At 41.2% G+C, this 23,030-nt stretch overlaps 1 protein-coding gene across 2 annotated transcripts in view; it reads left to right on the plus strand.

Moving 5' to 3' along the window:
- The first annotated feature begins 3,068 nt into the window (after positions 1–3,068).
- Positions 3,069–23,030, plus strand: part of LOC146982041 (dual specificity testis-specific protein kinase 1) — a 52,667-nt gene continuing 32,705 nt past the window's right edge. The window contains exons 1-2 of one of the 2 annotated variants that reach the window (XM_085787629.1): positions 3,125–3,322; positions 5,087–5,160. In XM_085787629.1, the coding sequence (XP_085643755.1) occupies positions 5,130–5,160 (31 nt within the window). In that variant the 5' untranslated portion in view covers positions 3,125–3,322; positions 5,087–5,129. Of the gene's footprint in view, positions 3,323–5,086; positions 5,161–23,030 lie in introns of both variants that reach the window. The other variant, XM_085787630.1, reaches the window with a different exon arrangement.

Genomic DNA, 23,030 nt, shown 5'->3' on the forward strand with positions numbered 1-23,030 from the left:
GAAACATTTGATTACTCATTAAAGATAACTGTGCATAATTGATAAGGTTTTAGTTACCTTGAATAAGTAGCTACATTACTTGTCATAAAGGGAAATACCTTATATTAGCAAGTTAGCTAACTGTTAACATGATGACATGTTCTAGCTGGTGACAACAATAGAATAATATTCTATTGTAGACACCAGCTAGAACATGTCAACAGCTACCTACCTAGCTAGCTGTTGACATGTTCTACTGTAGTTAACTAATACAGTAGAATGTAGAAATGTCAACAGCTAGCTAGCTAGCTGGTCCACTCTCTGAGACTTTTTGTCTATTTGTTCATAAAATAAGAAAGTAAAAATGGAAATAACACCCTGTACTAATTAAAAACAAGATATTCAAATGATACTTGGAGGATTCAATCATAAAATTTATTGATTTTAAAAGATACCACAAAAAAACACTCACCCAGCATGAATTCACATGGAAAATGAATGCGGGTCATTTTAGACCCATGTTGCGCATTAGAGGGGGTGTGCATATGTTGTGCATCAAAGGGTTAAATTAGCCTCTATTGTCATGTTCCTTTTCTCATTTCACCATGTAAAGCTCTCCTCCATTCTCCACAGTGTCCATTTGTCTTTTATTTGTGTGCCTTCTGTTCCAGTCTATTCATTTCCCACACTGACTGAGTGGGAGGTTTTTTTTTTCTGTGCCAGAGCTCCACATTGTTGAAAACACTCCCACCTCTGTGCTGTGCTTCATCTAGATACTTCTGATCAGCACAAACAGCTATCAGAAGAGACTGTACTTCATTTCAAATGCTCATTATACACTAATGTTTGCACTATTACAAAGACAAAATGCTGTTATTGTGAGTTCACTCCTTAAGTGGAAGCCTAGATGGCTTCTGAGAGGGGCTCAGACATAACCATATGAATAAATGAATACATAAACATCCATCTGCTTTTACATATTCAATTTGTGACTCCAGTCATGTTTTTATCATAATTTTGAAATAGATGATTTAACTAATACATACTGAAAATTGCATGTAGTTTTTTGTTATTTATAGATTATTCATTATGTTATCATTTTGGTCTTTTAATAATTCTTTTTCTATTGCATCTCAAACATATGGAAGAGGATTAGGGCCACTTAAAAAAAGAAAGAAAAAAAAAGTGAGCACTGACTTTTTTTCTCAGAGTACTGAGTTTAGTTTCTGAGAAAAAAGTCAGAATTCTGACTTTAAAGTTCAACATTTTGGCAAATTCACCTATTGCCATAATCCCTATAGTCATAGGTTCATTACCTTTAATGCAGTAGCTACATGTTGTTTTGAGATCCGTGGAGCTGAGACACGAGCTGCTCAGGAGGTGAACGGTACCCTGTCCCTCATCAAACCCATCAAATACACAATCCAACAACTCCAAAACACTCTTGTGGAAAAGTTTTGACCTGCACATTCACCACGCTATGAGATAATAATGGAACATTACGACAAATGAAGCAAATACTCTACTACTACTGACATTCTACTACTACTTTCTTGAGAAAACGGGAGTAGCTGCACTAAATGTGCACTTTTGAAATCACTCAGCCCAGCAGCCATGTCTGAAATGTAGTTCCTGCTGCATTTGCCTCAAAAACAACTCTGTCTCGTAATGTTACATGATTACTTCATAGCGTGGTGAATGTGCAGGTCACAACTTCTCCATGAGAGTGTTTTGGAGTTGTTGGATTGTGTATTTGATGAGTTTTGAGGGACAGGTGAGTCGACTTGTACCATTCACCTCCATGGTGTTCACTGAGCAGCTTGCGTCTCTGCCCCGCAGATCTCAAAACAACCTGCACCGATAATTAAAGATAATGAACCTATGACCATAGGGATTATGGCAGTGGTTCCCAACCTTATTTGGCTTGTGACCCTATTTTGACATCACAAATTACTGCCGACTCCACAATCAAGATGCGCCAGCTCAGATATTTTTATATGCTGCATTTTGTTTGAACTTGATTTATATTCGAAAAAGTTAAAGTATAGAATACAGTTGATTGTGTGTGGTGTTTTTAATCATAATTTTTAAAAGAAAAATAAGTAATTAAAAATATATATTTTTAACAGTATCAATTACTACACATGTCAGGCGACCCCATTTGAACTTCAGGCGACCCCATGTGGGCTCCCGACCCAAAGGTTGAAAAACACAGGATTATGGCAGTAAGTTGAAAATGTTGAAATATCCCTATATAGTCAGAATTATGAGAGAAAAGTCAGAGTTCTGAACACTAACGTTAAAAATAGTAACATCATCACTAACGCCGGGTATTTTTTACCCGATATAATATACCCATAAAAAATATTTCTCATCAAAGTATATTCAAATACAACAATACATGGCAAATTGAAGTACTACACTTCCTTTATTTTCCACTATACAATGTTTCACAAAATGAAAAAAAGGTATCACGGAGGACCCTATAAAAAAATGTCCAAAATTTGTGATTTTTTTTGTTTCTTTAACAAAAACTTCCTTTAAAATAAAACTAATGGAGCTGGGACTTTGTCCTTCAGACCACCCATTTGTGGGACATTTGAGCCTTATTTGGTGGAATAAAAAGAAAAAAGAAAAATTTTCAGCATCACCAGAAACGGTTGCCAGATTTAGATACATGAACACTAATGTCGGGTGAAATCCACCCGAACATGTGCCTGCTGAAAAAACTAGGGATGGGAGCAGGGTAACACGCCTACCAAGCTACCCAGGGACCCATGAAACTCAGACAACAGCAACATAATGAAAATTATGAAATAATAATTTCACGGGTGAAAATCACCCGACGTTAGTGTTCTAGGGTTAAAGTCAGAAGTCAATGTTTTATTTATATTTCTACGACACGTGTGATCCTCCATACATAAACGCGAGGCAGCAACTTTGACCAGCTGCTGCTGCTGCCGCCGCCGCCGCCGCTCAGCCCCCCGCGGCCCCTTCTCCTCGTGGGTGGAGTTTAACTCACCGACGAGCTCGTGAAGCTGGTTTCTAAGACAACCCATAAAACATGCATTTGCATTTGCGAGGCTTGTTTCACCACCGCTGCCACCACCGCTGCCACCACATCCACAGACACACAGACACACAGACACACAGCGACACAGCGAGCTGCAGGAAACTGAACGCAGCGCCGTTTGCAGCGAGACGCGACCAGAGTGTTGAAACGCACAGGACTTCCTGCACACAACAACAACAAACTGGAGCGGATCTATGATGAGTGACACTTCATCAAAAATCTCAAACTGAGCTGTCTGTTTGCCCACAGCGACGCTGGGACTGGACCTATGTAAGTAGACTGTTCTTGGTCTTTGTGATCCTCTGTGTGTGTCAGTTTAAAGCTGAAGGAAAATGTCATTAAATCATCAATATGCTTCAATAATCACTACTTACTTAATTAATTAGTGATCTAGATAGCTAACACAGGCATATCTACATATTACAGAAGGCAGGGTCAGTTTATTGTGAGTCATTGCAGTGGTTCTCAACCCAACCCACACTTGAAGGGGTCTCTGTCCTGATGGGTTCTGATAGCTGGTTCCATTCTGAGATCTCAGGTCTAGTGGATTCCTCATCAGTTTCTTCAGTCACATTGTCACAGTCTGTGGATCATAAGAAAGTGAGGAGGTAGGCTACAGTCTGAGGAAAATAAGAATAACTTTATCTACACTGAAAATGTATTTAAAACCATAAGAGCTGAGTAAAACCAGGAGGTGTGGTCTTCAACGCAATCAGTGGCCAGGGTGTGTGTGTGCGTGTATGACAGTGATGTATGAAGTAGAAAACAAGTTGACAATATGAACACAAGCAGAGAGGGGAAAACACTGGGTCCATGGGCTTCCAGATGTAGAGCAGGACTTTGCCCTCAGGGTACCTGCTGCATACATGAAAACCAAAAGAATGAACTACCTAGAAACTAAAGTGTAAAGCGAGCCTTTAGGTAATATTCTCTGTCTTTTTTTTTTTTTTTTTACCTTTCTCTGATACTCAGGCAGCAGCAAAGGAACAAAGAGACTGATGCCGTACACAGATATAGAATAATTCACACTGGCAGACTGGTCTGAAGTTTCAAAGTCAATGAAACAAAAGCAAAACATAACACTTGTGGGTTATTTGATCATGATATCAGAGGGAGGGCTCGCCTACTGTTACAGTTTACCTTCAGATAAGGTTAAGTGCCATTAAAAAATGGGAGGGATTTAATTGGCTTTAATGTGTTATCAGAATAAATATTTAATCTTACATTATATCTACATACGTTACACTGGCATCTGCAGTGACGGTGGAGCTGCTCACTCTGAGCTTCACTCACCTGTTGGTGATGTCCAGGAGGAAATGAAGCAACAGGGGAAATGAAAGAGGACAGCATGACAAGAAATAAATTAGAGAACCACACTCCTATCAGCTCAGGTTAAGTCACTGGTATCTTTATAGTTCCAAATAAAAACAGAAATGATCACTTTTCATATAGAGCAGGTTCCAAATTCCCTTTAAACAGGTAGAAGGCTTGAAAAGAGTGAGTGAGGGTGATTATAATAGGACATAGTTACAATAATAATAGGCAGCTACTGACTTCTAAGTATTGTAAATATTTAAAGTGATGTCCTTTGTGTCACAAAACATGTTTTGTTTCACTACTTCTCTCATTAAAATGAAACAATTCTAAATGTACTGTTCACTCTGATCTGTAGCTCTACTGAGTGTTTAGTTGTGGAGGGATTCAGAACTGGAGTCAGATTTGAACCGAAAGCTCCCAAGCCCCAGAATAAGAGACAGAGGATTTGGAAAATGTGCTCACTTTGCTTAAACCTGTCATGAGGGTTTTAAGTTGGGAACCACTGTGTTAAAGAGCTAACTAATTCAATACAGTAGAGCAGGTGAAAGCTATATATATCTCACAACCCAGTGTCTTTTCCAAAGCATTAACTCTGTCCACATTAACACTGTCCAAATGTCTGCCATGCTAGTTTGCAGTGTTGCTTGCTCCACAGTGGGTGTGTTGTTCTGTGTCTGTGTGTTTATCTGCTGTCGCATGTATGTGGTTCCTCCTCAGTGTCTGCACAGAGACCTGTTGCGTTTGTCCCATCACCCACAGGATGCACATGAATAGCTTATTAAACCAATGGAGTAAGTACTGAGAGATTCACATACTTTTTTTTTATCTCTTCCTCATAGTGTTTACAGTACTTTGTAAATGCAGATGTTTCCTACGACGGAGTATTAGGGCCACATTGACAAATAAAAAAATCACAAACTTGGTAAATTAACGACTTTATTCTCGTAAATTAATGACTTTTTTCTCGTAGGAAATGTACAATTTCATTCTCGTAAATTTACGACTTTATTCTCGTAAATTTACGACTTTATTCTCGTAAATGTATGACTTTATTCTTGTAATGTTATGACTTTTTTCTCGTAGGAAATGTACAACTTTATTCTCATAAATTTACGACTTTATTCTCGTAATGTTATATGACTTTTTTCTCGTAGGAAATGTACAACTTTATTCTCATAAATTTACAACTTATTCTCGTAAATGTATGACTTTATTCTGTGTTTTCTTTTTTTTTCTCAATGTAGCCCTAATACTCCGTCGTAATTTCCTGACAGCAGAAGTGATTTGAATGGTTTGTGGACTGACACTTAAAAGCAATCTGACACTCCACTGAGAAACCACAGCTTTTGTCAGTTGACCTGATGTATACATGCGTGCAGTGCTGCGCTGCTTTCCCGTCCATGTCTTAATATCCTTCACAACAATAACGTGTCCGATCTCCTCACAATGCTGCGTTTCAGTTCCTCTGTAGACTTGACTTTCTTCAGATTCAAACGCTCACACTTTCTCTTCACCTCTCTGTCTCTGTTTCTTCTCGTCCCCCTCCCGGCTCTTTATAGGCTGCCAGGTAACAGGCAGCAGCAGATTACCGGCAGCGTCAGTCATAGTGCCGAGCGTGACAGGAAATGTGCGAGGGCGACATGCAACAGGGGCCCTGGGGTTGGGTGTCAGGGTTAGCTCCACTAACTAACTGAAACTGGCACTTTAGAGGTGTCACAATAGAAACTGTAAATCTGACAAACGAGCTGAATACTATTTATTTTCTTTCATTCCCGAAGTTATTGTCTCATCAATATTTTTACACTTTGGATGGTTCTCTTTTTTAAGGCAAAAACTTTTTTTCCTCGTGCACTGATCAATTTTGAAATTTTGGGCCATTTTGCTTCTTTAACATGTCTTCTTTCATACTAGAGGAAATTAATGGTAGAAAATCCACATTGAGGTTTTTATTTTACTTCATTGTGTCTCTATCGTCAGTAGATTTCTCCTAAATTCACCAAAAGTTAACATGCTACTGTGACATACTGTGCTGTGTCTGTTGTCTGACCCATGTCATGTCAGGCATCATTGTAAAGCACTCTCTCTCCTGAACAATGATGTAGGCTCCAAAAATTGCAATTTCTCTTGTATCAACAACAACTCATAAAAGTTCGATTGACAATTTATGGAATTTTACTGTACAAGTCTTTAAAGGCCGTTTTCTCAAATGAGTTTTTCCACAGACTCTGAACTAGAAATCTCCACTTCAGCAGCACTTACAGACACCAAACCTTCCAGTACTATATCCCTATTCTGAAGGTTTCGGGGTTTGTTGATATATCATTCAAAGCCTTTATACAACATTTTATCCATAAAAACTTGATTTTTTTTTTTAGGGCTGGTGACAGTATTTTCTCATTTACAGAGTGATAAAGAGATATCCAAAATCCCCTCTGTAAAAACTTCTGACCTTATTATGTCAACAAAACTAAGAATTTTGAAAGTAGCTTTATTCATTGTTCAGATTTATGTTCTGGAAATGTATGCAAATTATCACATATTTAATTAGATATTGCCTCATTTACATATTTAAACATTTGACAAAAAATAATTGTCTTAATGTAAGTAATTTAGGTTTAATGGTGATACCTGTTAGTTAAAATGTTTACCCTATTCACCTGTAGTGTCTAACCTAAATGTATTCATATGATACTATTTCATAATCATCTAATGAACACTTTGGGCTCCAAAATGTGAAATAGAGGCAATAGATGAGAGCAGTTCTCTCTCTGAACTGCAGGGATTGTTCCCTCAGCCAGGGATCATATTCTGCTGATGGCGGTCCAACACAAACACCCACATATGACATTGATCTCAAGAAGCACATGTAAACGGAGGACTGTCTATTGGTGACCTCTGCCTTCTGTGTCTATGATGTAGAATACTAAGTAATGTAAATAACCTGAAAATGCTCTTGCGTTGTAACAAGCTCTGGCTCAAGGTCTAATTTACCAACTCTTTATTTACCGTCAGTGTTACTGTACACAGCACATGCCTGGGAGGCTTGGTTACTTAGCTACAGGGCTGCGTGGCTGTGTAGGCTGCAGCAGGCCTCTGAAAACAGTTTTTAGCGAGCCATCTGTGTCGTCTATCTCCGTCCCTCACCGAGGACTGGGGAATATTGGATCCTTTAAAAAAAAATAGACAGAAGTTTGGAAGTCATTTTAATTTTAGCTTCTAAAATTTTGGTCTCTACCTTTAAGTCTGTGCATTCCTCTTCAGGTTGGTAATGTTACTTCAGGCAGAACAACATGGGTGTGAAGGTCTGAGCTCACAGAGTTCTGACAGGTTTACAGCACGGTCAGGTTTCATGAGCAGAGCTTTATAGAAGAATCACACAGTGTGACAGGAACCAATCCAGTGTCAGAATACAACACAGCACTTAACACACAGTTACAGCATATGACTTTACATGGATGAGCTGTACAGGTGTATTTAACAGCTGTCATCCCATTTACTATTTTGTTTTTCATTTATCTAAGTCTAAGAAAACAATGCCACGTGCAATCGAATAACCAACAGACAACCCGCCCCCCTCCTCACACACACCTGAGGCTGCGCTCTGGTTATCAACAGGCTCAGGTTACTCTGGCTTTTCTTCTCCAGCTCAAACCTTGTTCAGGCCAATGAACTGTAATAAGCAACAACACCAGAGCCAAGAATTGTATGTTTAATGTGAGATATGAAGAAACACTGACACAGTCAGCTAAATTAATGTGTAATGACATCAAGTTATATTCATCAAGATGAAATATAAACAATATCATCACGAGTGGAATAAAAAAAAACTAATAAAAAAAAAACCCACTAGAAATAATTTACAAATATCCAATCAATCTGAATTTACAGGGAACATAAGAAAATAAGAAAGATTAGTGGGCTTTTCCTTTGAAAATCTACATCACCTTACAAACTATGCAATTGAATCCGTTTTGGAAGGTTACCTTTATTTTGAAATCAGTCCTTACACGCTCTTATATAGCACAAAACAATGCTGGGGATAGCTCGACTGTACCTATTTTTTTAAGTGCAGCATATATATAATCATCGATCTAATAGATCTAATAGGTCCATAATGAAGCGGAGGCTTGACCACAGTGGTTAAATGTTACCAAGGTGGGAGAATTTGAAATCTTGTTTACTCAAAAAAAAAAAAAAAATCTAAAAAACAGGAAAGTAAATTACTCAAAAAAAGAAAAAATCACTCTGAAAAAAACCTTTTTGTCGAACGATAAGTAATTATGAACTGAAGCAGTGCTCCATGAAGCAGAGAGAAGATAGATTCTGAAAAGGTAAAGACAACAGTTGCTTCTGTAACACCTCTTATTGAGTGTTGACTTGTCCATACTTTGAGTTTCAAACTGAGTCCGGGTTAAGTTAAATATCCTCATTTTACCTACAGTATGTGGAAGGGAGTTAGGAGAAAGTGAGATGTGGAGATGCAATAGAGATATATTACAGTGTTTGCACATTTAGTTTGACCTCCAGCGCTGTGTCTGCAGCCCACTCGTCCATCCCTACAAGCGACATGTTGTTTTCAAGCAGGAATTTTCTAAGCAGAAAGAAATTTAGAGCCAATTCTCTGCCAATGTTTCCACAGTGTTTGGACGGTGCAGTCAGTGGCATTCTGTTGTGGGTTTAGATTTGCACTGTTTGTTTGGATGCCATGCATTGACTCTCCAGTTCCCAGATGGCCATGCACGCATTGGGAAACAAAGAAATCGCAATGATTTACGTTGCCTGTTTTAAAAAAAAATGGGCACATGGCACCATCGCCAAGGCTGCTGATGGGTTTAAGACTGTCAGTGTTTCCAAACGTGTGCACAAAAAGCTGCTGCTGAGGTCATTTTTGGATACTTTTTCAAATGTTTCTGCCTGTGGGCTGGAAACAGCCAGAGTCAAAAGCCCTTATTTTTGGGTTTTTCTGTACAAACATCCATCCACGCAATATCTCAGCAACACCTCAATAAAATGTTGCTCAAGGCTTCACGTGGCAATATGACAAGATTTCACACAACTGGATCATATTCTATATGACTCTGGGCAAACACAGATGAGACTGTGTTTATAGTGATCCAAATAAGCAGCAAAAAGGAAGAACATGTAACGTAACCCCCTCCTTTTCCTCACCACCAACCTCCGACTACCAGTGTTGTTGAAATTTCCCAAATTTCCCCTTTTTTCAATTCCCGGGACAATAGAACCCCACTCCTGGGAATCCTGGGAAATCCCGAAAAAAAGAGGAGGATGCATTGTAATACTGCTTTAAGGTTTACTACATGCTTATATATTAATAAATTCAACTGAATTTATATTTCTTCACATAAAATGTTTTATTTCTTCATAGGAGGAAGAAAACAAGTGTATGCAGTACAAACAATTTTAGACCACTGCTTTAATAACAAAAACAAATTGGCCTTGCATTTTTTTTTAAATTTTAACAAATTATTGTGCTTTATGGTTCAATCCTAAATACTCACAGATTCCAACATTTACTTTTGTGGAGTGGATATTAAGTTCTTCAATTGTTTGTTTTGCACAGACGTGAACTTATCATGGTCAGAGAGAAGCTGACACCGGTTTTCGCCATCACTTCAAATGCAACAGCAAGCTCTGCTTTTGCAACGTAAGACTGAACCATTCAGTTATGCCCAAATGGTTCTTAGGCGGGTTATATCCATCATCCACGATATAAATTAGAAAATTACATTTCACATGGTTTATTGATGTATTAGGTTGGTATTATGGTCTAGGTTAGTATTAATTAGAATTAGAAAATACCCCCACCAAAAAAAAAAATCCTGCAAGCTTTTTTCCTTCCTTATAGCCCCAGTATGTAACTTATTTGGCCTTTTATTAGCAAAAATCAAATATTGCTTTCATAAATAAATACGTATTTCACTGAAGTCGAATCACACCCGCATACAAATGAAAGCTTTCTCGTACCTTAGAATTAGTGTTGTGTCGTTCGCGAGTGATTCGTTCGAAGGAACGAATTATTTAAGTGAACGTACTGACTAGAATCACTTCCTGACCTGATTCGTTCCTTTCTCAGTTCAGTAGTTGAGCTCAGCAGCGAGCGTGTAGGCCGACAGTGGAACTGCTGTGTGGTCTGTGAATCACTGAATGACCTGCGAATCTGGTGGCGGAGACTCTCATTGCGAGGGAACGGTGCATGTTCAGTGATGCGTTCACTGACAGTCGGGACTGAGGGCTCCAGTTCACTCTCTGTGTGCGTGGTTCACTGACAGTCGGCTCCAGTTCACTCACTGTGCGCGTCGTTCACTGCATGTACTGGGGGCTGAGGCCGCCCATTCACTCCGTGTCGTTCGCGAACGTACTGACACGGTGATTCACGTTCGCGCTGCCACTCACTCACTCATACCTGCGAACCTACTGCACACAGAGAACTGCTGCTGAGGACGTGATTCTGGTTCGCGCTGCCACTCACTCACTCATGATTCGCAAACCTACTGCACACACAGAGAACTGCCGCTGGGGAAGCTGTTACTCACTCACTCACTGGTGATTCGCGAACCTGCACCAGAGAACTGCTGCTGCAGTGATTCGGTGAACGAATTTTTTGAACGACTCATTTTAAGGAACTGATTCTAGTGATTCAGTACAGTCAAAAGAACTGCCGATCCCATCACTACTTAGAATGAGTTGTTACAAGTCGTTACAAATACATAAGTGGGCGACGCACCGAACCGAGGCTGCCATGTTGCATCGCCATTTTTTATGTAGGTAACCACGGAAACTCACCGGAGCTGTCGGCCCGGGGAGAAAGTTTTCCAGGTAGCGCCTGTTAAAACTGTCACCACTGTGTAGTGTGAGGAAGGACGGAGGCACTGGTGTCAGGTAGACGGCCGTCTGCAAACCAACAGGATGTCATTTTACTCGACGAGAGAAAGATGGTAAAACGTGGGTCAGGTAAACAACACGACATCACCATGACAACATATTCACACCTATATTGTTTTACCACTTGTTTACATAGACACTTGTTTATCCTGTTACATGCAGCGTCTGTTGTCTGTCTGACGTCTGCCCGATTTCACGTGAATGCAACGGGGAGCATACGTCAGTCCGACTGCCCACAAGTCCGACGGCTCATTTCTCCGACTACCCATTCTACAGTGTTGAGGTTAGGTTTAGGGTAAGGTTAAGGGTTAGGACTACTTAAGTCGGAGAAGTGGGAGGTCGGACTGATGACGCAAAAATAAAGAAATGTATGGTCGGAGTCGGAGAAATGGGTGGTCGGAGAAATGGGTAGTCGGACAGACGTCATGCGCCCGAATGCAACATCAAGAATACGTTCTGATATGCAACCGCACTGCTAGATGGGGGTAATTCCTACATATTATACCTTTAAATTGACTGACGATTTCCTGGGATTCATGAAAAACCAGGTCTTGTGAAGCAACAGGACCGACTACCATCTTTAAATGTTGGTCCCGCTCCGTAGCACAGCACTTGAACAGATCACTTAAGTCAGCGTGTTGGTAACTGTTTCATCCTCTTCCCTGGTACTTGGAGCTGGAGCTGCAGCAGTAACCACATTACCACTTCCCTATGGTATTAGGTGGTGTACCACAGGGCGGAGGACATTGCAGTTACGACCGTAATAACAGCTTTGTGTTGTATCAGAGTGTTTCCATCTTCATGATGGTTATCACGTAAACAGTGTTTACTATCTCTTCTCCAAATGTTCTCAGATGTTCCAGTGTAAAGAGGCAAAGAAAAGGAGTGCAACTGTTAGTGTTCGCTCACGTGGCTAAAAAAACTAAACAAATCAGAGTAACCTGAGCTTCAACGAGGTAAATGAAGACAGTGTGTGAGGTCAGCAGAGTGGAGGAAACAGAAGAAGAAATGTATTATGTATCATTTTCGGAGTGACAAGGGATTGTTCTGAGGAAAGAGCTCCAAGCAAACAAACTTGTACGAGCTGGTTAAGTAGGTTGTCACTGAGCCAAATCTGACAAATGCCAACATGCATTCAAAATATGTAATAGCATAATTTTGCACTGATATACCCTTTTCAAGAAGCACTGGCAATGAGTTCAGGAAACACATAGGCGTCAGATATAGCTGCTTTTTTCCCTGTCCGGAAGTTTTTCCTGAGTGGATGTGAGGGTTAAGGGCAGAGGATGTTGTTATGATGCCATGTAAAGCCCTTTGAGACAAACTGTTTGTATAAATGGGCGATACAAATAAAATTGCCTTGCCTTTTAGTCCACTTCCAGGATATTTGTCTGGTTTTAAACTAATATTATTCTCAAATAAAAGCCGTGTCTCAAATAGACGCCTGCTCCCTTATACTGGCCGATCTAGCTGCAGGTCTTAATCAGAAGCCCAGGAAACCTCTCAAAGCTCTCTAGATCGCCCGTTTGAGCAGTTGCTTAATTTGTGCATACAATAGTTGGGCAGAGCTGCTTAAATCACTCCGTCCTTTCCCCTTTTAGTCACTTTTTTTAGTTAACTTTAGTCAACACATTGTCAGTTCACTCAGATTCTCCACAATTCAGCATAAAGAAACAAACTCCCTGTGAAGTCCCAATAGCATTCCATCGGTACAGATTAAACTTCGTCTAGATAAATGCGTGCTCCGGCTCTTTCCTTGGGTCGGTTGGTTGAAGTGGCACCCAGGGCCGTTGTATAAGGGAGAAAACTGATGATAATTCTAGAGGCCTAGTGCCCAGTGGGGCCCACAAAAAACCCCAGTAGTCTAATCTTTGTATGACTGATTTATTCTGAAGACCCTGGCTAATACTCAAAGTAATGCTGCATTAGCATCAAAACAAAGTAGGCAAAATAAAAAATGATAAAACAGATGTAGTCTAAGAAATAAAACTGGAAAAGTCAGGGGGTAGGGGCCCACTTTAGTATTCTTTAAGGGGGCCCAGAATTCCTAGCAACGGCTAGTGTTGTTAAATTGAATGAATTATTAGTTTAGTTTATTTCAAACCAGACCACAATGGACACAATTCAACAAGAACAAGAACAACCAGACAAAACAACCAATACACACTAATATATCAATACAGTAACAGTATAGTTAGAAAAGAACATCCTGGCTTAAAAAGGGGATGGATGAAGCATAGCTTTTAAATGTCCATCCCCGTTGAATGAAATCTTTATCCGTAACATGTAAAATAGAATAAGTAAACAGCAAAAAGAACAATGAAAGCAAGTAGGTGCACTTTGTCCGAAAAGAACTTGGGATGTAATATTCTTACTCTTGAAAACAATCGATTTGATAGTATTTTCCCATCTTTGCAAAAGATTTATGTGAAAGGAATTAAAAGCCTCTCCCATATAGACGCTGTCTCAAATAGAAGCTGGTTCAGTTCGGCAGTTGAAGCGGATAAAAGCCTGGGCGTTTGAGAATTTAGGATATTTGAATAATGGGTTGGAATGACTTTCCTGTGGCAGCCTGTTATGGTTCTCTGGTTAATGTAGCAGCTAGCTTCCTTACTGACAGCATACACTTCATCCACATACACTAAGTCAGTCATGGCGAGCGCTGATTGCATTACATGTGCTGCTGGGTCATGCTTCCTGCATCATCTGAGGGGAAGTTTTGCTTCCTGACCTTTAAATCACAAAACATTAACCTGCCTGGAGTAGTGAGGAAGCAGAGGAGTGGTCGTACCATTATCATCATTAGGCTACCATTCATTGAATACTGTTGAGTAGACCAGGCCAATGTTGCATTAGTTAGAAATGGATCCAGAGTGATTGATCTGCAGTGGTGTTTCCCATGCATCCCTGCACATATAGCAGGATCCAGCTTCAGGCGCATACCGCCGTGCGTGAGGAGGACTGCTATTTTTAAAGCTGTCGCCCAAATTAGTAACGCAGTAAGATCTCTGGATGACATCAGCACCCAGGTCTAATATACCAAATGGCTTGACCTGTTTTATGTTGCGTGTCACTGATATGTCGCCCGTTAAAGCTGTTGCCCCGTGCACCTCCGAGTTGTTAACGCACTTCCTGAAGCAGCTCTAGGGGTTTTTAACCATGTCATGTCGGACCACTTGTTTACATAGAGGCTTGTTTATGCCGTTACGTGCCACGGCTGTCACCCAATTTCATGTGAATGCAGCATGAAAAATACAATTGAGTTGCTTGCGATATACAACCGCAACGCTAGATGGGAGTAATTCCTACACAATGTACCTTTAAACACATCAATAATCTATCTATGATGAACTGATAGACTAGATACACATACATGTTGATGGTCAGTCTCAGTTTTATGATCATGAAGTCCATCATCAACAATAAGAAATAAATAGAGCTCATTCACAAAAGTAAGTTGCTGTTGAGTTCTAAGCAAACAAACACAGGGTTTTGTCTTCCTACAAACTCACTCAAATGACCAATACTATACTGTATTTAAATCATCAATTATCTGTTCTAAAGAGTTGTTGTTGTTGTTGTTGTTGTGGTTCTACATGTACCAGCCTCTGTCACTCACAGCTCTATTGACACAAAATAGACCCTTAAGAGGACTTTCACACCTACCTTTAAACCTTTAACAAGAAGTTCTGGTGGTTAGCCCACACACAAAGAAAAAATAGTGAAGATGGCAGCACATGGGGAGAAGAGGAGACAAAATGTCTGATACAAATATGGACCGAGGACAGTATAAAAAGTCTGAACAAAACTGTAGTCGTCTTCTACTTTTGTACCAAGGACGTTCATCTGAATCTGAACTGTAATGTAGCTACCGTATTTTCCGGACTATAAGTCGCGGTTTTTTTCTAGTTTGGCTGGCCATGCGACCTATATTCAGAAGCGACTTATATATTAAAAAAAACCTACGCTATGACCACAAGAGGGAAGCAAGGCTTTTATTTCTAAATCCCTCCTCATTCAGTAGCTCATCTTCATCTTCCTCACGTGCTGTTCTCCTCGCTGCGCTGTCTGACCTGTCTCCGTTGCGCCGTAGCGCTTCACTCCCAGTCAATTCAGCGTATTCTGCGGTCCGTCTTCGGTCTCTGCTCCGGTCCCGACTGTGCTCCGGACACGGAGCAGAGAGCCAGGTCCGACAGTGCAGGGCTGTCCCTCTCTGAAGCAGAGGAGAGGTCGGCTTCACTCCCGTCCGTCTTCACAGACAGTCCACAAAGGGTTCCCCGCAGCGCTTTCCTAAGAAAGAAAGAGCTGCCGCCTAAACTAACGTGTTTAAAAAAAAAAAAAAAGTAGCGATATTCGCCGCCGCCGCCCCCCGTCGGACGATCGCCTTCATTCATCTCCGCATCCTCACACACACATAGTACACACCATAGAGAAGCGCGCATGCATAACAGCAGCGCGCTATAGGTGCCGGCCTTTCATGTAAACAAAGCCCCGGCCATTATATGAGACCCAGCTATTAATTAAATGTTTGAAAAATAAATGCGACTTGTAGTCTGGTGCGACTTATATATGTTTTTTTCCTCTTAATGACGTATTTTTTGACTGATGCGACTAACACTCAGGTGCGACATATAGTCCGGAAAATACGGTATATGAAAATATGGAACATTCTCAAATGTCACTGTCACTTTAATTGGCACACCCTCAATTATGAAGAACGTTAATCCTTAATTAAAGACAAACTTCAACCTCCCATACAGTCATCACAATTGGTCAAAGAGACCAAATCTGCATGTTCACAAGTTTATTCTTGCTGTAAAGTTGGACATATTACAATGGGAGTCTATGGGGACTGACTCACTCCTAGGTTAGTGCCACTGGTTTCACAGGGATCCAATAAGCCGGTGCATATAGATAGATATTTCCTAGACAAATAACTAAGTCCAGTTGCTTTCGATTTAACCTCCTTTGAAAAAAAGGGATCCAATAAAATGAACTCAAGTGAATCAGTTTACAACACCTTTGAGTTGCTTTGAACAGCAAAGCATCACATTCAGTTGTGTGAGAGGAGCCACTCCTCCACTGTCTGACTTGGAGGAGCACCTTGAATTTCATCATGTTGATGCATTGTGTTGTAATGTAGATGGAAAGGCTCATTGTAATAGACACTTCATCCTTCATATTGATGCTTTAATGAAAGTATAAATTCCAAGACTTTCATTTGTGCTGATGAGCATGAGGACTCACATCAAACCTCACTGCTAATTATTGTCATGCCCTAAGCAAAGTAAACTGCATTCTCTTCCTAAGGAATTCATCTGATCGGCTACATAGTTGATCCGTCTAATCTTACTTGTGCCATTAACAATGATTAAAAGCTTGAGTTTTGTTTTGTTATAAGATCATCATTGGCCTGATCATTGCTACTTTGCCTTTCCCTTGTTGGGCAGAAATATAAATGTGTAAATTTGTAATAGTTCCTGTTCTGCAGCAGAGGCATAACTTATCATTGTTGCTTCCATTACCAACTGTGGCTGATGGCGGCGGTGGGCAGCCACAGCTAAGTGTGTTATGTAGCCGTTATTGATCTTACGTTAGCCCATCCAGCCTGAAACACTGATCCGTGCCCGCCGTCCCTACCTTTAAAAACCCGCAGACGAAAGCAGAGCACCGAGGCGAGCGTCACCTCGCTTAGCGAAATCCATGAAGCAATTAACAGCTACTGTGGCTTGGCACAGGCCGGATTTAGGGCTCAGCTTTAATGCATGCGGCTGCAGCCAAAAATGTCAGGCCTTGGAGGGCTGTTAATGGTAGATTATTGCTCCGCTGAGGAGCAATAGACAATGTTGACCACAATACTTTATGCCTGAAGTCACTGCGCCTCAGAGGATGCTGAGTTTTTACACAAAATCTTAATCCTACATTAAATTGGCATTAGTTAAAGGTCCAGTGTGTAAAAAGTGGCATGGTTTATTGTTCAAATCTGACAATAAAGCCTATAATTATTATTTTATATACATATCGCAGGGGTCTTGCTTTAGACGGCCAGCCAGAGAGCATGTTTCATTAGTTTCACGTTGATAAATAAACCAACAAAGAACTCCCTACTCACTATATAGTGAATTCAATATAGTGGACTCACTGGTCAAATGAAAAACACTTTTGGACACTACTCCGCCACACAGTTAATTACGTATTACGTCGCGTAATTAAACCGTTCCGACCGCGATCATAACAGCCGGCCGGGGTAGGTACCAAAATGAAAAGAGGAGTAAAGCAATATATTAAGCAGCAATATATATTTAAGCATCAAAGATGTTCAATCAAACCCACATAGTTTGAAACAACATTCAAAACACACACAGCCATTGTCACAACTAGCATAAAGTCCGCTCGCTTAAAGCAGAAGTAAGCGATCCGGTGGTTTTGGCTAACTTCTTGTCAGCCGATGGAGTTAGCAGTCCCCGCCCTCGTCCCTACGTGACCACATTCACGCGCATCCCTTGGCTGCACACACAGAGAGGACCACCCCTTTATGCCGTTCTCTCTCCTCATTGGATAAAGGTTGTAGGATACAAGGAAAGTTTTCTCCTCAGCTTACAGCAGAGCAGAGTGACTGACAGACCCGTGTTTCAGACCAAACACTCTATATAAGTGATTGCTGTCGGAAGATACAACTATTTAAGACTTATATTAACACAAATATTCCGCTTACTTCTGCTTTAATGCTAACGTATAATGTAAAACCCCATAGATGGGCTAACATAAGTTAGCATTGCTATTGCCATTTTGCGGCAATAAAGCTGCTAAAAACTGTTTTAATTCTACCTTTAGCGCTGTTAACACGTCACCGTTTAATTCAGAGTCTGTGGTCAGTTTATAACGCTTGTTAGGAAATTTGCTCCGATGTTTGTTTTGGGAGTCTGTGGAAGCCGCAACTGGACAATTCTGGCTTTTTTTGACATTTATTTGGTAGCCTACCTACACCGGTCACTCTGGGCCGGTAACGGCGATCCGTGACTGCAATGCATGATGAATTGTGAATTGTGAATTGTGGGATAGATTCAGTGCACTATATAGTGAACATTAATAATCACTAAACATTCGGACACCACTACAAAATGGCGTGGTCACTATATAGTGCACTATATATATATAGAGTAGGGGGTGATTTCGGACACAGTCTTATTAGTTAATCGGTCGCCATTCAAGTTTTTTGTCGGCAAGTTACTTTGCCAACCGGAGGTTTGAGTGCGAGTGAGTGAGCACTGCAAAATAGAATCTGAATGCTAGATGTCACAATTTTACACACTGGACCTTTAATTTCCAGTCTTTCCATACATAATGCAACACAACAATACAAAGTGTCTATATCTGTGTGTGTGTTTGCATATCCTTGTGCTAGTGTGAACTGGAGTGAGTCACCACCTTGACATCACCTGAAGGTAACTTTTAGAACAGCTCAGAAGTCCTTGGTTTTAAGTGCATAAACACACACACTTACACCCTCTGCTTTGAGCTAATATCACATGTCTCTACGATCTTTTTAAAATTCCTCAGAGAATCCTTGTGTCGAGAAACGCAGCTGTGGGGGAAAATCTCGCTTTGGTGTGAGGTGATTTTTCTTCAGTGAAAAGTTCATGGGCTGACATTCCTTATCAGCTGAGTGGACGTCAGCGCTGCGATGACTGGCCCTGATACTCCTGTTGACGCTCCGCTTGGTCAGATGGAGGTCAGACTCACAGTGGGTTGTGATAAGCGGCCTTCACTCCGAGACATGCGGTACTTCCTGCGTGTCGCCTGTAGAACCTTTCCTACCCTATGTGTGAAAACACACGGAGGTTGAGCTGCTGAAGGTTTCTCGGCAGAGCTGACAACACAGCAGCCAAGAACAGCAGACGAAGTGGGAAATGTGGTGTTGAGTACAGAAATGGAGGGTGAGAAAGACAAGACACAAACTGCTCCGTGTGTCAGCAGCAAGAGTGAAAAGGGAAGTCAACAATTCTGTCAGTGCAGTGACACTACTCTGCCTGATCTTTATGACATCTGAAATACAGACAGAAGACTAATTAGGACTTATTTTTGATGTTTTTAAGGGGAACTATGCTAAATTTGTACCTTAATTGAACAGCTTCAGAGTAATTGTGGTTAAATGACTAGTTCCAGGGAGAATGGAGGCTCTCTGTCTTCCATCTAGCGTCTCTTGGGCTGAAAACCAACCTTGAAAGATCAGAGCCTCCGACCCGGTGTCCCAGCTCTTTTCTCGCCAGAAACATACATTGCGTTTACATGCACAGCTAAGTTGAGCTATGCTCATACAGTAGCTTGACTTGAGCGTTGCGTCAGAGTTCTGTCCTTTTCAGTTTACATACAACCTCCTTAAAGGGATAGTTCACCCAAAATTCAAATGTCATTCATTATCTACTCACCCTCATGTCAACTAAGAGCTGTGATAATTTTCAGAGTCCTCCGTGCCTTCTCTGAGTTACGGGGGGGTCCACGCAGCAGTATTTGTCCATATAATGGTTGTGAATGGATACCACTTTTCTTCGTCCAAAAAGACACACCAAAAAACATCCAAATACCTCCATAGTGCTCGTCTGTAATGTCTCTCTTGTATTGAAGCCCCAACATGAGAAATTGTTCCAAAAAACATTAAATAAGTCTATATTTTAAGCTTGTTTGTAGCGGAAGCTCCCAGTGTCTCAGTTAACTGCTCTTCCTGTGAGATTTGCACTGACCGGCGGAACAATTTCTCATGTCGGGTCTTCAATACAAGAAGGACATTACAGACGAGCAGTATGGAGGTATTTGGATGTTTTTTTGGTGTGTCTTTTTGGATGAAGAAAAGTGGTATCCATTCACAACCATTATATGGACAAATACTGCTGCGCGGAGGACTCTGAAAATTCTCACAGCTCTTAGTTGACATGAGGGTGAATAGATAATGAGTGAAATTTGAATTTTGGGTGAACTATCCCTTTAACATAGGTGGTGATATGCGTAGTTTCAGTGGGTTAATACTGACCCCTTTCAGGTTGACTTTTTGGTCACCTAGTAAAAAACAGCATATAAATAACGGAGAGCTCTCATCTACAGTTTGGGCGGAAAGTGTCGGGCCATGGGCTTCCTTTTTACTGTTTGAAATGCACTGACGCATCAGTGTTTTTTGTTTTTTTTTGGCTGGGTTCGGGGCCGGCTTCTATGCTACACTTTGTTCCATTTCTACTGTTGTGAAGCATGCGAATACATACAGAAGAAAACTGGTTTCCAATTTTGTTTTAGTCAGATTTGAAGTCTGGTATTAGTCGGACTAATGTGTTTACATGCACTTTAGTTGTCCAGTTATAGTCGGATTAAGGCCGTAATTAGTTGTTTTTCAACTACGTATTGATAGGCTGCTTTACGGCACTCAAACTCAAAAAACTCAAAAGTACTTTATTATTCCGTTAGGAACTTCGTTGCGGAAGAACATCAAAAGTGCAGGTGCAAAACAACTATCTACACATACATACCACAGCCATACCCAACACAATAATAATACACATTCCTACAACCACACATAGTACAAGTACTCGCAGCAAAGGTTAAAAACAAAGGACACATACAAGGATAAAAATTAGTTAAAAACAGGTTAATTAAAAAGGAAAAAGTTCTGGTGGGAGTTAAGTGTTTAGAAGTCGGATTGAGGTGGGGATGAAACTGGATGATGCTCTCTTTGTCCGGAGTGGGAGTGACCTGTATCTGCGTGCTGATTGTAGTAGGCTGTAGTTTCTGTGTAGTGTGTGTGTTGTGTCTGTGGCAATCTGTGTGTCCACTACGACACAAAGACACCCTGTAATCTGTATTCCAACATTTTGGCAAATTCGCCTATTGCCATAATCCCTATTAGTCTTAACAGTAGGTTCATTATCTGTAATTGTCGGTGCAAGCTGTTTTTAGATTGGCGGGGCAGAGACGTGAGCTGTTTTTGGGGCAAATGCCCAAAAAACTGTTGTTTTTTGTTGAGTTGTTTTTGGGGCAAATGCAGCTGGAACTACATTCCAGACACGGTTGCTGGGTGGAGTGATTTCAAAAATGCAAGTAGTTAAGAGTATTTGCTTAATGTGTCGTAATGTTACATAATTATACATGAAGGTGTTACGTTAGCTGAGCAGCTTGTGTCTCTGCCCCGCCGATCAAAAAATAGCTTGCACCAACTATTATAGGAAATGAACCTACTGCTAAGACTGTAGGGATTATTGCAATAGGCAAATTTGCCAAAATGTTGAACTATCCCTTTAACGTTACTCACCTTGGCAGACACTGCTCAATGGATTGCCTTCTGGACGGCTTCACTGAAAACAAATGCACGTGGCTGGGCGTGGGGGTTGGGGGTTACGACTCTGGACCTGTAGGGGGAGCTCTGTGGAGAAAAAGGCGACCAAAACAGAGAAAAAGTTACCAAGACCTGCGTAGCTCCCCTTTAAGTCCCTGATATGTTATTTCCCAGTATTGTGCATGGTCATAAAATGCAGGTAACATGATGTTTCTTCATGCTCTCAAAGTTTAAAAGTTTGTGAGCCTGCTGTTTCTGCAGCGCAGACAGAAAGGAAGGAGCAGTGAAGGCCTCTGACAGCAGAGAGTAGACGGCAGGGAGACAGGCTGAGTGACAGCCAGATGATAGGGCTGCACTGTAAGCGTTTCTCTCTCCGCCAGCGTTGGAGCTGAAAGTGCAGCGATTGTTTAGTCCGGAGCCGAATGAACAAAAGCGGCCTGAATAGCCGGGGTTGATTCCCCCCCGGTTTGATTGACGAAACCCTGCCAATTGTGTTTGCGTGTCAGCGTGTGCTTTCCACCAGTGTCATTGTAAAGGCGAGAGAGGCTGTTGTCATGGAAAAAACAAACTCTGACCTTCAGTGTTGTCACACCGCTCCTCTGTGGCTGGAATTAGGTCAGGACTACCCCCCTGTGAGGGACGGAGAGCGTGCTTTGCTGTGGTTACTGGAGTTTTTCACGACACTGCCCTTTAAGCCACAACTGCAGACAATGAAATAAATGCTATTTGAACAGCATCTCTGTGTAACCCTGGAACAGAGTTTTGGAAATGCCGATGGTCTGGATGATGAAGTAGCCTACTAGTGTGACTAACCTTGTTGTTGTCTCTTTACACTCCCTCATTGCTGTTTCTTGTCAGTAGTTTTATCTGAGACAAATCAGTTTCACAGTCCGGGCACTCTGCTTCCTGTTTACACCAGTTCACACACAGTCAGTGTATGTGAATGGTCACGTATGTAAGTGCTTTCAGGTGTGTTAAAGGGATAGTTCATCCAAAATTGAAATTTCACTCATTATCTACTCACCCTCATGTCGACTAAGGGCTGGGAGAAGTTTCAGAGTCCTCCGTGGCTTCTCTGAGTTACAGGGGGGCTCGGCGTAGCAGTGCATGTCCATATAACGGTTGCAAATGGATACCAACTGTCTTCGTAACAATAAGACACACCAAAAAACATCCAAATACCTCCATGCTGCTCGTATGTAATGTCCGTCTTGTATTGAAGTCCCAAAATATAGCGCTTTACTATGCCTGTAACGATAGCCAAAGCGCTTTACAGTACATCACATTCACCCATTCACACACACATTCATACACTGATGGCGGAAGCTGTCATGGAAGGCGCTAACCACAGCCCATCATCCGGCCGCAGATTAGCATCAGGTTAACTTCCGCAGATTAGCATCAAATCAATTTCCGTAGATTAGCATCAGGTTAACTTCC

This window comes from Trachurus japonicus, chromosome 9 (genome assembly GCF_045865225.1).
Source record: "Trachurus japonicus isolate A0001 chromosome 9, Traja_1.0".
In the NCBI taxonomy this organism is placed as follows: domain Eukaryota; kingdom Metazoa; phylum Chordata; class Actinopteri; order Carangiformes; family Carangidae; genus Trachurus; species Trachurus japonicus.